The sequence below is a fragment of the Brienomyrus brachyistius genome, chromosome 4, assembly GCF_023856365.1.
Source record: "Brienomyrus brachyistius isolate T26 chromosome 4, BBRACH_0.4, whole genome shotgun sequence".
Lineage (NCBI taxonomy): Eukaryota > Metazoa > Chordata > Actinopteri > Osteoglossiformes > Mormyridae > Brienomyrus > Brienomyrus brachyistius.
In genome coordinates this window covers 36,871,180-36,884,091 of record NC_064536.1, presented here as the reverse complement: position 1 = coordinate 36,884,091, position 12,912 = coordinate 36,871,180, and the positions used below count along the sequence as shown (strand labels likewise).

At 46.3% G+C, this 12,912-nt stretch overlaps 1 protein-coding gene across 1 annotated transcript; it reads left to right on the top strand.

Annotated features, from left to right (window-relative positions):
* The first annotated feature begins 547 nt into the window (after positions 1-547).
* Positions 548-3,371, top strand: LOC125740210 (calcium/calmodulin-dependent protein kinase II inhibitor 2-like). The gene is made up of 2 exons (XM_049011093.1): positions 548-1,309; positions 2,046-3,371. Exons 1-2 carry the CDS (start codon positions 1,141-1,143, stop codon positions 2,114-2,116), a joined length of 240 nt encoding a protein of 79 aa, XP_048867050.1. The 5' UTR covers positions 548-1,140; the 3' UTR covers positions 2,117-3,371.
* The last annotated feature ends 9,541 nt before the right edge of the window (positions 3,372-12,912 follow it).

Here is a 12,912-nt window from a genome sequence, read left to right as displayed (position 1 = left end):
TGTTATTGAAACATTACCAGAGAGTGGACGCATGCCAGTGGAATGATTAATACGTGGTATAGTAACACTCGCGTAGCCTCCAAGTTGGCCGATAATAGCATAGATTATCCCTATCTGTAGGCTATAGAATCATACCAGAAAAAAGTATCGGGGTCTCCCACCGTCTACCACATGATATTTTATGACATTTTGGAAATAAAAGTCTGTAATTTCAATAATGAATATAAATACAAAGTTATTGAACGCTCGGCGGAGTGACGTGACCAGTCGTCGACGCCCCAGTATCCTGATGACTGATGGCACCGACTTGTTCGAGGCGGTTGCGTGAGAATTAAGAATTGCAAAGACATCGTGTTATCGGATATATTATCACTGTTGTTAAAATGTCTGAATATTTTGACCACCCATCTGCAGTCTTTGCACTGGAAATCGCAAATGTATACAATTTGTTATAATCTAAGAGTCTCGTTCCGACTGAGTTTTCCAGTACAAACAGAAGTCCGAAATTTGTACTGCTCAGTAACCCATGGATTGATTGACTTGAACATGCATCCACTGCTTGATGTGCAGTTTGCAGGAGCTGATTGTGTCTCTTTGACAGGTTTGGGAGAACGACATTCTGTGAAGTTATACGCGGCTTAACACAAGTGATCGTACTTGTTTTCCCTTAATTATTCCTCTCGCCAGCTGATGTCACTCTTTACTATACTTCACTTCCGCGGCTCTGCGACTCCCTCTCCCTCCTTCTCCACCTTCACCTCCCCCATCACTTTAAACCCGGATGGATGACTTCACTTTTCCGCTTGGGTTTCCTTTATGTTCTGGGGATCTCCCAGCCTTTTCTGTCATAATCCTCTGAACATTGACTGGAGCACAGCGCACCACACTCCGCTGCGCAAGCATCACCATAGCCGGCCAAGCGCTCTCGGAGTTGGAACGGTCTCTCCGCTTGCATTTCCATCATCATCACCATCATCACCATCATCATCATCATCACTCATCATCATCATCATCAAGTCCACAGCAACGAAAAAAGGGGAATTGCAATTATTCCTGAGATCCCGGCTTGCTTTCCTAAGGGCTACCACCGCTTTCCTTCCCAGCAACTTGTCTTTCTGACTTGTATCTACCTGTGCCGAGATGTCCGAGGTCCTGCCGTACAGTGAGGGCAAAATGAATGGCTACGGGGCAGATGGCGAAGTCAGCCCGATATCCTTCAGCTGCCGACTGCAGGACACCAATTCGTTTTTCGGGGCGTCGCAGACAAAACGACCCCCCAAACTTGGGGAAATCGGCAGAGCAAAACATGGTAAGCAAAGACAGAGGAATTACGATTTTAATACCTTCTTATGTGACAATTTATTTGGGAATTGTTTATTAGGAAGAATGTGACAATGGGAAAAATGCCCGCAATAATGATGTATATTGTGTTAAGAAGCGTGAATAATCGACAGATGATTAAATAAAGAGCTAAAACACAAACATCTAACACAACCGCCGTCTTAATTAGGGACCTGACTTTATCAAATACATTAACCATCTGGTGTAATTTAATTGGAATAGCTTTATAGGCCAATAATATGCATAGCAAACCTTTGAATATAGAAAAGCAGGAGTCTGCGTAGTCCAGGACTGCGTCTTATTTAGCATGAAAATGGTTCTACATTGACGTTTTCTCCTTACTGAGTGAGACCGCAGCGCGTCGTTGATGTCTGTCAAAATAGAAGCAGCTGGAGCAACAGCTGATCGTTAGACAGGGTACATACTGCATTACAAACACGCTGCTGTTTAACTGTGAATAGGTTACCAATTACTCGCATCTGATTTTTAACCAGTTTCAAGTAGAAAACCTGACCTTCCAATGCAATAACGTAATACGTGGAAAATGTCCACACCTCCACCTTCACTGGAGGCATAATCATCCATATGTGTTTGTCCTAGAAATACCTGTGTAGTACAATTATATGTTTATGCTTGCCGATGCTGGTGAAAAGCCCGAAAACGTTGCGGAAAAATAAAAATGTGGTTCTTGTTTTCTCTCACAGTGGTCATCGAAGACGACCGAATAGATGAGGTCCTCAAGGGAATGACAGACAAATCGCCACCAGGCGTTTAAACCCCAGTCATCCCACATATTTTTCATTTAAATCATCGGCTGGAAGCATTTGTCGGATCCTGTGTTTTTGGGGATTTTGAGAAAGCACGACAGCGGTGGAGAAGAGGGAGGAGCAGATGGAAGACAGCGCGGAGGAAGAGGGGGGCGAGGAGGACGGAGGGAGCGAAGGGCTGCTGGCACTTCATCACACGAGACCCAACCTGACGCCCCCCCAGCCGGGGACATAGCTGATGTGCGCGGCTCCGTCGTCCCATCTCTGCCCGGCGGAGACGAATGGACATACCACTTCATCACCACACTCTTCCAAAAACGGCACCTGGAGATATACAGCAGTGTTCAGTCCAACCTGTACAGGTGTATAGTATGTATAGGTGTGTCTACAAGCTGACCACGTCTAACAAGCACAAGCGGCGACTCACGGAGCTGCTCGTCCCAGCACCGACAGTCGAAAACCAAGGCAAAAAAAAAAAGATTTGCATCATAAAGTCTACCCAAGGATTACTCGTTCTTTATATACAAGTATCTTCCTTTTCAAAAACAGATGAGACCAATCCATTCGCTTTTTTTGCAAAGAAATGTCCATATTTATATGGTTCACATGAAATGTATTGGAATATATTTATTTCATCCTCAGTAAAATGGATACACAAAATCACAACAAATAAAGACTGCCGAGAGTTATTGCTTTTATAATAGTGTTTCGTCTTCGCATAAAAAGAAGTCGACGTTTTCCATGTTTGCATGAAGTTTCGTTTCGGGCTCTTGACGGGTGTATCAGTAGCCCGTGTCTTGCTTATTTTTGACACATTTCACATTTGTAATTTTTATATCTAATTTTAACAAATTTGTTAGTAATACTGATACGTCGATGTACCATTTTGCGATGTATCCACGAGAGGATGTTACGATTGACATACAATAAGTAACAGGTTTTTATTGACGGAAGTATTTGCGTTTTTATTTTACTGATCGTGTTATTTTTTTTTCAAATACGGAGGTTATATTATGCAGTGGTGCGACGTGTGGATTTTTCATGCATACATAAATATATACACGTAACGTTTTTATCTGATTGATTTCTACACAATACAGAATAATTATGGTTTATTCTGCATGATATCTTAATATTTTCAATACATTTATGAAGCAAAAAAAATCTATTAATGTCATGACATTCTAAGAATGAGTCGTTGTGTGCTACGGTGCAATGTTCACTGGATTTGATGACTGAATAAATGTCGAGAGTCCGACCGCGTGTTTGCGTATTCCTGAGTGTGTTTCTGTCACCCTCCTATAACGCACACTGCGGAAAATTAGGAATCAGAAGCAGGCAATAGGCAGTCAATAGGGGTATTACTGGTTAGGGAACCACACAGATCACTCTGGAGATCAGGTCCAATTCCATGGTTGGTGCTGATGCTTAAACATTAACATGAATAAGGCCCACATATCATCAACCTGGAGACAGCAAAGGGAAATGGCCACTGTAAAAGATGGGAGCTGAGTCGCACATACATTGTGAAGACTGGAAAGGGGGAAGGAGTGACGATCCAAACACAGCCTTGTTTGGTACTGATGCAGACTTTATTACAATACCTAAAACACAAGGGGTCCAAACATGAGGCAGGGAGAGATGTAAAACCAGGGTCGTAAATGATTCCCTGGGCATCTTCCGAAAGAGTAGGGGTGGTACCCCGATGTCCTGGCTAACACCGCCTGCTGTGGTCCTATCACATCTCGCCTCCTGATCATCCCCTGTATCTAACTGCTGAATTCTCTCCTGCTTCTTCACCACCTTAGCTACTGTGTGCTGAGCGTACTGGTGCAGAATGGCTGCTGTCGCATCATCCAGGTGGGGGCTGCACAGTGGTGCTGGTTGAAGTGGCTCCCCATTGGTTCTGTGAGGTGTTTTGGGTGTCTTGAAAAGCACTATATAAATGTAACCTTCATTCATTCATTCATTCATTCATTCACTCATTCATTCACAACCAGGAGGGACCAGGGCTATTATAGACAAGTAGCAACACTGCAAAAGAACATATAGTACAAACACTAACATCCACAATAACCAAAAAAGAAATAGGACAAAGACAGCCACATACTGTGAGGGAAATAATTATCTGAGCCCTCTTGAATTCCTAAATTCACCCATTTATAAAGAAATGAGAATGATAGATTTATTTTAACATCAGAAGATAGATTTTCAACTAAACAAACAAGAAAAATATTATTATATGACAGGTACAAATCAAACTGTTATTTATCTAGGGAAATAATTATTTGATCCCTTACAAGTCAGCAAGAAATTAGATCAAGTACATGTGCACTAACACAACACAAGCACTAAATAATTAAGAATTAACAGGTACTAAGCCAGCATTCTCATTTAATGGCATTACTTTGTTAAATAGTATTCTTGGGTCACTAACCTGTCTACATCTTCAACCTTATCACCATGAAAAATACCAATGAGTTGTCTATGTGCAGGGGCGGCATGGTGGTGCACTGTTGCCTCACACCTCTGGGACCCGGGTTCAAGTCTCCGCCTGGGTTACATGTTTGCATGTTCTCCTCATGTTGTTGTGGGGTTTCCCCCCACAGTCCAAAAACATTTTGCAAATTTGCTAAATTGCCCATAGGAGTGCATTTGTGAGTGACTGGTGTGTGAGTGTGCCCTGCGATGGGGTGGCCCCCCATCCTGGGTTGTTTCCTGCCTCGTGCCAATTGCTTCCGGGATAGGCTCTGGGCCCCCCACGACCCAATAGGATAAGTGGTTTGGAAAATGGATGGATGGATGTCTATGTACATCAGAGACAAGATTGTTAACCTGATTGATGACTCAGCCCTAACGAGAAAGTGACAATTGGAAGAAAGACAAAATAACTGTCAATCTCCCTCGATCTGGGGCCCCAAGGAAGATCGCATCTCATGCAGCATCACTGATCTTAAGAATGGTGAGGACTAACCCCTAATATACATGGGAGGAGCTCGATAATGATCCCAAAGCAGCAGGGACCACAGTCACCAAGAACACCATCGGTAACACATCCTGCCGTGACGGTTTGAAATCCTGCAGTGCTAGCAAAGTACCCCTGCTCAAGAAGGCCCATGTTCAGGTCCGTCTGAAGTATGCCAGTGGACACCTGAATAATTCCAGTGAGGCTTGAAAGAATGTTATGTGGTCAGATGAGACCAAAATCGAGTTGTTTGGCATTGGTGTTTGAAGGAAAAGGAATGCTGACTATAACCCCAGAACACCATTACTACTGTCAAACATGGAGGTGGAAGCATTATGCTTTGGGGGTGTTTTTCTGCCAAGGGCACAGGACGGCTGTACTGCATCAAAGGAAAGGTGGACAGAGTCATATACCGTAAAATCTTCGATGAGAACCTCCTTCCTTCAGCCAGAGCACTAAAAATGCACTGCAGGTGCGTCTTCGAGCAAGACAACGACCCTAAGCATACGGCCAAGGCAACAAAGGAGAGATTCCACAAGAAGCACATTAAGGTCATGGGGGGCCCTAGCCAGTCTCCACATCTTAATCCCACAGAAAAGCTATGGAGGGAACTTGTGCTTCGTGTATGCAAGTGATAGCATAAGAACCTTAAAGATCTGGTGGAGGTCTGCAAATTCCTGCTGACCTGCATGCAAACATGGTGATCAACTACAAGAAACATCAGACAGCTGTGCTTGCAAACAATGGTTATTCCACCAAGTGCTAAAGCATGTGTTCCAATGGATGAAATACTTATTTCATTAGATAAATGACAAATTGATTTGTAATTGTAACATAATGATTTGTGCCCTTGAGAGGTAAAGTGGGCTATCCCACATGTCAGTCAAAAACGAGTTTAGTGTCCAATATTAATTATTGAGGGTCTTTAAATATACCGAGATCTGTGCTGCCTATGATGTATATCAATTGTAGGGTATAGGCACACTGATTATTTGAAAAAATGTCAACTTTGGGGCTCATTTTCACAAAACTAGGGATAGCCCACTTTACCTCTCAAGGGCACATTTTTGCTTGCTTGTTTTGTCGATAATCTATCTTTTGCTGTTAAAATAAACCCATCAGTGAAATTCTAGAGTTCTCATTGTTAATAGGTCAACTTAAGAATTCAGCATGGGGTCAAATAATTATTTCCCTTACTGTATATATGCTAATAATGAGGGCTAGGTGCAGGCCATAACACTTAACTAAATATTAGGCATCACATGTAATAAGGAACAGGTGAGGGTAATTATATGAGATGAGAAGGCCAGCAGAGAACTGGCCAAACGAGGACAGACAGAGGGACACAGATGCTGACAGGCACCCAGAAAGAGCGCAAAGGGGAGAGGAGAGAATGTTTTGGGGGGAGGCTCACCGTGTCGACTCCATCTTGATTTGTGGGGTTGACGCCTTCACATCAGCTTCATGCAGCAGATCCTATTAATTACATGGCGACTGGCGCTTCTGAGGATAACCTCCACCTGCAATCATTCATCCAGGATGACCGCCTCATACTGCCCTCTTGTACAATCATAATCACTGTCAGACTGGGGGGTGGGGGGCATCTTGCATGTAACTAGAAGGGCAGGAAGGTCACTTTGGGAGATTATCACATGATCACATGGTTCTGCCCATCCAGGCTTTCACAGTCACATGACTAGAAGCAAACCTATCATGGAGAAATGGGATTGAACCCAAGGCAGCATTTGAAGTTTTCCTCCTTGCTAAGTCAGTTAGTGACCGGTTTAAATATGCAGGAGGAAACAGTGGGAAATTCGAGGTATTCTCCATGCAGCTCAACTGAGAAAGTAAAAGCAACCAAGAACACTCCCATACATTTTATAGTGAGTAACCAGCCCCCCCACCTTAGCATGAATAACCAGCTCTCCCCCAGCACCCTGCAGTAAGTAACCTCCATCTATCTTAATGATTTTCAGACGATGGTTTTTATTGCTGTTCTTTCTGTCCTGGCCAGGAGACGGATTATTCGGGGGTGTTTATGCCTCACATGGCACCATGGAACAGGACCTGTGTTTCAGCCTGTAAAGGAGACAGTAATTACATTCTGCAGAATAATGACCAATGAACCACTGACGGTTTATTCACAGGTTGCACAGTGAGTAAGTGCTAATGCTGCAGCAGCAGGGATCTCATCCATCCATCCATCCATCCATCCTTCTTATAACTGCATGGCGTGCGGCTCATCTCATCATGCCCTTGTTGTGTTTATCAGCTTCTGTTTGCACCTGCTTTGCGAGATGACAGGCCAGGCGGCCATGCCGTGTGGCTGCTGCGGAGGCGTGTTGATGACACATGTCCTACACGCTAACAGGAGGGAGGCTGCTGCTGTTTATACAGCTTCATGCTACGGCTGTTAGGTGAACCTGTGATGTTTCGGTCAGCGGCACCGTATGGAGGAGCAGGTTTCATGGAGCGGATCCACCAGAAAGCCTCCTAAAGGAGACTCTAATACAGACAGGAGATACAGGAGAGAGACATGTACACAATGTATCCAGGAGGAGGGGCTATGAGACCCCCAGGCTGCTCCTTCTGTCTGCCCCACAGCCAGAGCATGAGGGTCACTGGGGGAAGATGTCATTGACAAAAACCCGTAGGTGTGACAGAAAGGACTCATAGTTAAGATGGAAACATCAGACATCAGATGACTTCATTAGAGAGTGAGTGTACTTTGGTAACATGTGAGTGTACTCCAGTCGAGTATGAGCGTGCTCTGGTAGAGTAAGAGTGTGCTCCAGTAGAGTGTGAGTGTGCTCCAGTAGAGTGCAAGTGTACTGTGGTCAAGTGTGAGTGTACTCTGGTAGCGTATGAACGTGCTCCGGTAGAGTGTGAGTGTACTGCAGTCAAGTGTGAGTGTACTCCAATTGGGTATGCATGTACTCTGAAGGTCTTTCTGTTGAGCCAAGGGCAGCTGTGGCAGACCATGGCACTGCAGAGAGCTTGAACCCTGTGGTTGACATGCAGTGCTGTCATACCATAGCTGCAATAATGATATTCCTGTGATTGTGAGTGTGAGTATCTGTCTGTTAGTGGTGATGCATACCCTCAGGCCTCACATTCTGCATCCTCTCAGTTTCCCTTTCATCCCGTCTCTCACGCACTGGAAATTAGCATCGCTCCAGTTCCTGTTATCCACAACCCCCCTCAGCTGGCATGTGCTGCACTGTCAACATGGAGACAACTGGAAAAGAGGGAGGGAGGGAGGGAGGGAGAGAGAGGCAGGGGGTGGGGAGGAGGGGGACTTAACGAGGCAGATCTGCGCTCTTTCTCCAGACCATTCCCCAGCCTAACAGTACACACTGGCGTGCGTGCATAGAGGGAGCAGGAGGCTCGGCTCTGCAGAGAGGGTTAGTCACCACACTAACATTTCATCAGTCAGCCAAGGCATTCTGCCCACCAGGGCAACAATGCAGCAGGAACCCAGGGACGGCAAGGAGTGCCGAGGTTGCAGCAGTCATGTGCCAGGAGCATCGCTTCATGAAGAAGAGGCTGTGTGGAAGTTCAGGGGCCAGTTTTTTGTGCGGTGCTGGATGCCAGGAACAGCTCATATGACCTGTTTCACCAGCCAAACTGATTGTAGTGCAGCTACAAAACACATACTGTAAGTGTCCAAGCAGCTTGCTTTTGTTCATCCATAAGAAAGTCCACTGATCACAGAACAGTCGAATGCCACTCTAACCGGTACTCCCCCTGCTGTTATACTCATCATACTGCAGCCCACAGTCTGGTGCGCTAACCTTCACTCCGCAAAAAGCTACTCTGACTAAAGGGTTAAAGTCTTGGGGATCGTCGCTGTGGATCTATGCAGCTGCTGTTCTCATGGCAACCACAGGAAGTCTGCGCCGACTCCCAGCCCATAGCAGACAGCTGAGTGAGGAGCAGCATTCGGAGTGGGGTGGGACTGAGACTCTCGTGTTGGGCTCTGCAAATGGACACTTTCTCTCGGCGTCCCTGGAAAGAGACGCACACACAGCACAGAAGGTTAAATTAAACTAACCCTTCACCTCCATCTCACCTCTCCTCTCTTTCCCATCACTCCATCACTTCCTCTTCCTCCTCCTCGTCTCTTTAAGTGCTCCTCAAATCGGCCCCTTTGAGCTCGCCATCTACGTGGCTTTTGCTGCTGATGCTTGCTTAGAATCAGGCCCGGCTGAGCTGCGGTCTGAATTAATCTTGAGTGACCCCAAGCGAGAGCTGTGACTCAGGTCCGGCTGGCACTCTGCAGCAACGGCGCAGCATTTGTGTTGGCAAACGGCTAATTAGGGGTGTGACTGTGATGATGAAAAGGCTACATTTCTTTTTCACTACTTAAAATTAATAATAGCGCTTGCTGCGTCGATGAATCATTGATTATGGAATTATTTGAGCCGCTGAACAATTAAGCAACTGAGCACTTGATTAATATAAATTAATTAAATGCTAATTTGTTTAATTTTGAGATATAGTGGAGGTAAATTAAAGTGGGCCAGTTTTCCCTCCCTTTTGTCATCAAATATTCCTGGATTTCCATTGGATAATCCCAGACTTCAATACTTTCAGATGAACACAACTGAAAATTGGTTATATGTAAATTGAATCCTGTCATCATTTCAATCAGCAGCTCAAAGGAGGCTAATTAATGAGTAGCAGGGCTGTGAGGAATAACCCTCTGTCAAGCAGACATGACATCACTCAGGGGAGCTTCAAGCTACTGAAAAGATCTGGGGCCAAGTCAAATTTACCTGAGGCGTGACCTTTTTTTGGAGGAAGATTGGCATTGGGGCTAAAATAGCCCCAAGTGATCGAGCCTGATGACACCCATGGCATTACTGCCCTATGGTTCCCTTTCCATTATCCTTGTCCAGCCAAGCCTTCTGGAGGGGCAGACACATGATTTTTATTTTCCAAGCAGAGTAGGGCTGTTCTTTGTCACGTAAAAGGGGCCCCGTTGCTGCACACAGGTTGGAGGAGCACAAGCTAAATGGGGCCAGAACATCCACTCCATCAGCTGAAGGACAGGAGCCTGAGGCCTCTGCCAGGCAGCTGTGGCCATTGAGGAAATATGAGCTCGCTCATGAATATACATGAATGGGCACACCGGAAGTGATTCTGATTGGTAGCTACTAAAATATGGACGTGTACTCATGAATATTCAGCACCACCTGCATGCACCAAAACTAATGAGGTAATGTGTGAGAAGCAGGACTTTGAGGGTCACCCAAGGGTGAGGACTTCGACCCTGCAGGGACAGTCAGGGGAGCTCCCAGAACATTCCACTACCCCTCTTTCATCAGCAGTGTGCTTTATGAATGTATTATTACAAATAGAATGAGTAATTTTCTTAGCTTTTTGGAAAAACTTTTGCAGCAGCTCAGGCTTTGAAAATCACATCAAAAGTCCCCATGGTGACGCAAGAGGCCACAGGATGACAGTGGGATCATGCACCCGACAGCGGGAGAATTCACACCAACACAGCGCCCTGCTCATACTGAGTGTAAACTGAGCCTCAGTGCATACACAAAGCCAATTAAACTGCACATAACATTTGCCACAGTGCATGAACAATCAGCCACAGAACATGAAAACCCAATTACATTGCGTGAAAAATCAGCCACACTCCAAGTAAAATCTGCCACACTGCATGAAAAATCAATTACAACACACATCAGCTCTGCCACACTGCATGTGAAATCATCCACACTATATGACAGTGACACCACATACACCAGTATACTGCCTATAGACCAGCATTTAAAAATGAACACATTGCATCATCATTTACCAAATAAATATATTGCATTTCTTGCCCAATTAGATACACACATTTGTTAGAATACAGCACCAGTTTTGTAAAACTATACATACGAAGGCCATTATGAATTTACACATTACCAAAGCGTTCCCCACCCCCAGCACGCCGCTGGGTAAGTGGCTATGGACAGTATATGGATAAACAAATATGGGAATCTGTTTGGCTAATCAGTGACCATTCTTTGAGCATGTAACTGTAAAACAGAAATAATGAATAACAGCAATGAGGCATCGATTCACTGCGATGGACCTGGAGCCTGTTGCTAGGCAACAGTGGAGCCCGTGCGGAGCTGCAAGGAAGGACCTCGTGAGCAGACAGCACGTGGAGATGGGGGGGGGCATTGGCTCACTGCCATGGGCATCCTCCACCCCCCCCCCCCACATGCGCGCACGCACGCATGCACACACGCATGCACACACACACACACACGCACACACACACACACACACACACACACACACGCACACAAGAGCAAGGAGACAGCAGGGCCCAGAGCGATGAAGGGAGAGTGGGAGGGAGAGGTAAACACAGCAAGGGAGGGAGGGGGCCACCTGCCGCTTCATCACTAAATGATCACACATTGACTCAGGGTGTGTGGGGCGGAAAGCAGCAGTGCTCAGGGGTGTGTGTGAGGATGAGAAAAGGCCATTCTCAGGAGTATATATGGGGGAAAGGGCCGTGCTCTGGGGTGTGTGTATGGGGAAGGGGGTGTGCTCGGGGGTGTGGGGTACACACCCAACTGTTTTGGGTGCTAATTAGCTCACCTAGAGTCTGAGGGCCATGCTGGCCTTGGAAGAGATGGGGCTCATGCCGTCTGGGTTATTCTGAAGCATAACAGTGACAGCAATATAGCCAACTGAACAAGACCAGTGCCGTGTGGTTTTAATAAACCGGACCTGTGATGTGGTTTGAATTTACTGGACCAATGTTTTGTGGTTTTAATAAACCGGACCTGTGCAGTGTGGTTTTTAGTAAACCGGACCAGTGCAGTGTAGTTTTAATAAACCGGACCTGTGCTGTGTAGGTTTAATAAACTGGACCTGTGTCGTGTGGTTTTAGTAAACCGGACCAGTGCAGTGTAGTTTTAATAAGCTGGAACTGTGCCGCGTGAGTTTAATAAACCGGATCTATGCAGTGTGGGTTGGACGGTTCAGTCACAGTCCCTCTGCAGTGAAGTCAGAGTGAATCTGGGCTGCGATGAATGAAACTTTTCAGAGGTGTGTAATGTGTTTAGGGGGATGTGCATAAGTCTCCAGCCCCCCTCCCCCAGTTTCCTTTAATGGGGTTTAGGGGTGAAGCAGTCCATCCTCTGTTCCATCATGTGAGGTTGATGCAACTGTGGACCAGCACATCCCCATCTTAAGAGCGTAGAAGTCTTGGTGTCCCATTCTGTCCTGAACTGTCTCACCATCCCTGTCTGCCCTACTCTGTCCTTTTCTGTCCCTCGATGTCCCATCCTGCCACATTCTGTGTCCCGCTGTCCCCATCTGCCCCACTCCGTCCCCCATTCCCATCTGCCCTGCTGTCCCTCTCTATCCCCATCTGTCCTTCTCTGTCCCTCGATGTCCCATCCTGCCACATTCTGTGTCCCTCTGTCCCCATCTGTCCCACTCCGTCCCCCATTCCCATCTGTCCTTCTCTGTCCCTCGATGTCCCATCCTGCCACATTCTGTGTCTCTCTGTCCCCATCTGTCCCACTCCGTCCCCCATTCCCATCTGCCCTTCTCTGTCCCTCTATGTCCCATCCTGCCACATTCTGTGTCCCGCTGTCTCCATCTGCCCCACTCCGTCCCCCATTCCCATCTGTCCCTCGATGTCCCATCCTGCCACTTTCTGTGTCCCGCTGTCCCCATCTGCCCCACTCCGTCCCCCATTCCCATCTGTCCCTCGATGTCCCTCGATGTCCCATCCTGCCACAATCTGTGTCCCTCTGTCCCGATCTGTCCCACTCCGTCCCCCATTCCCATCTGTCCTTCTCTGTCCCTCTATGT

Excerpts from the sequence above, each read along its gene's own strand:
- LOC125740210 (XM_049011093.1), top strand. The coding sequence starts at position 1,141 with ATGTCCGAGGTCCTGCCGTACAGTGAGGGCAAAATGAATGGCTACGGG. Across the intron at positions 1,310-2,045 it reads AATCGGCAGAGCAAAACATG|TGGTCATCGAAGACGACCGA; the intron begins GTAAGCAAAGAC and ends TTTCTCTCACAG.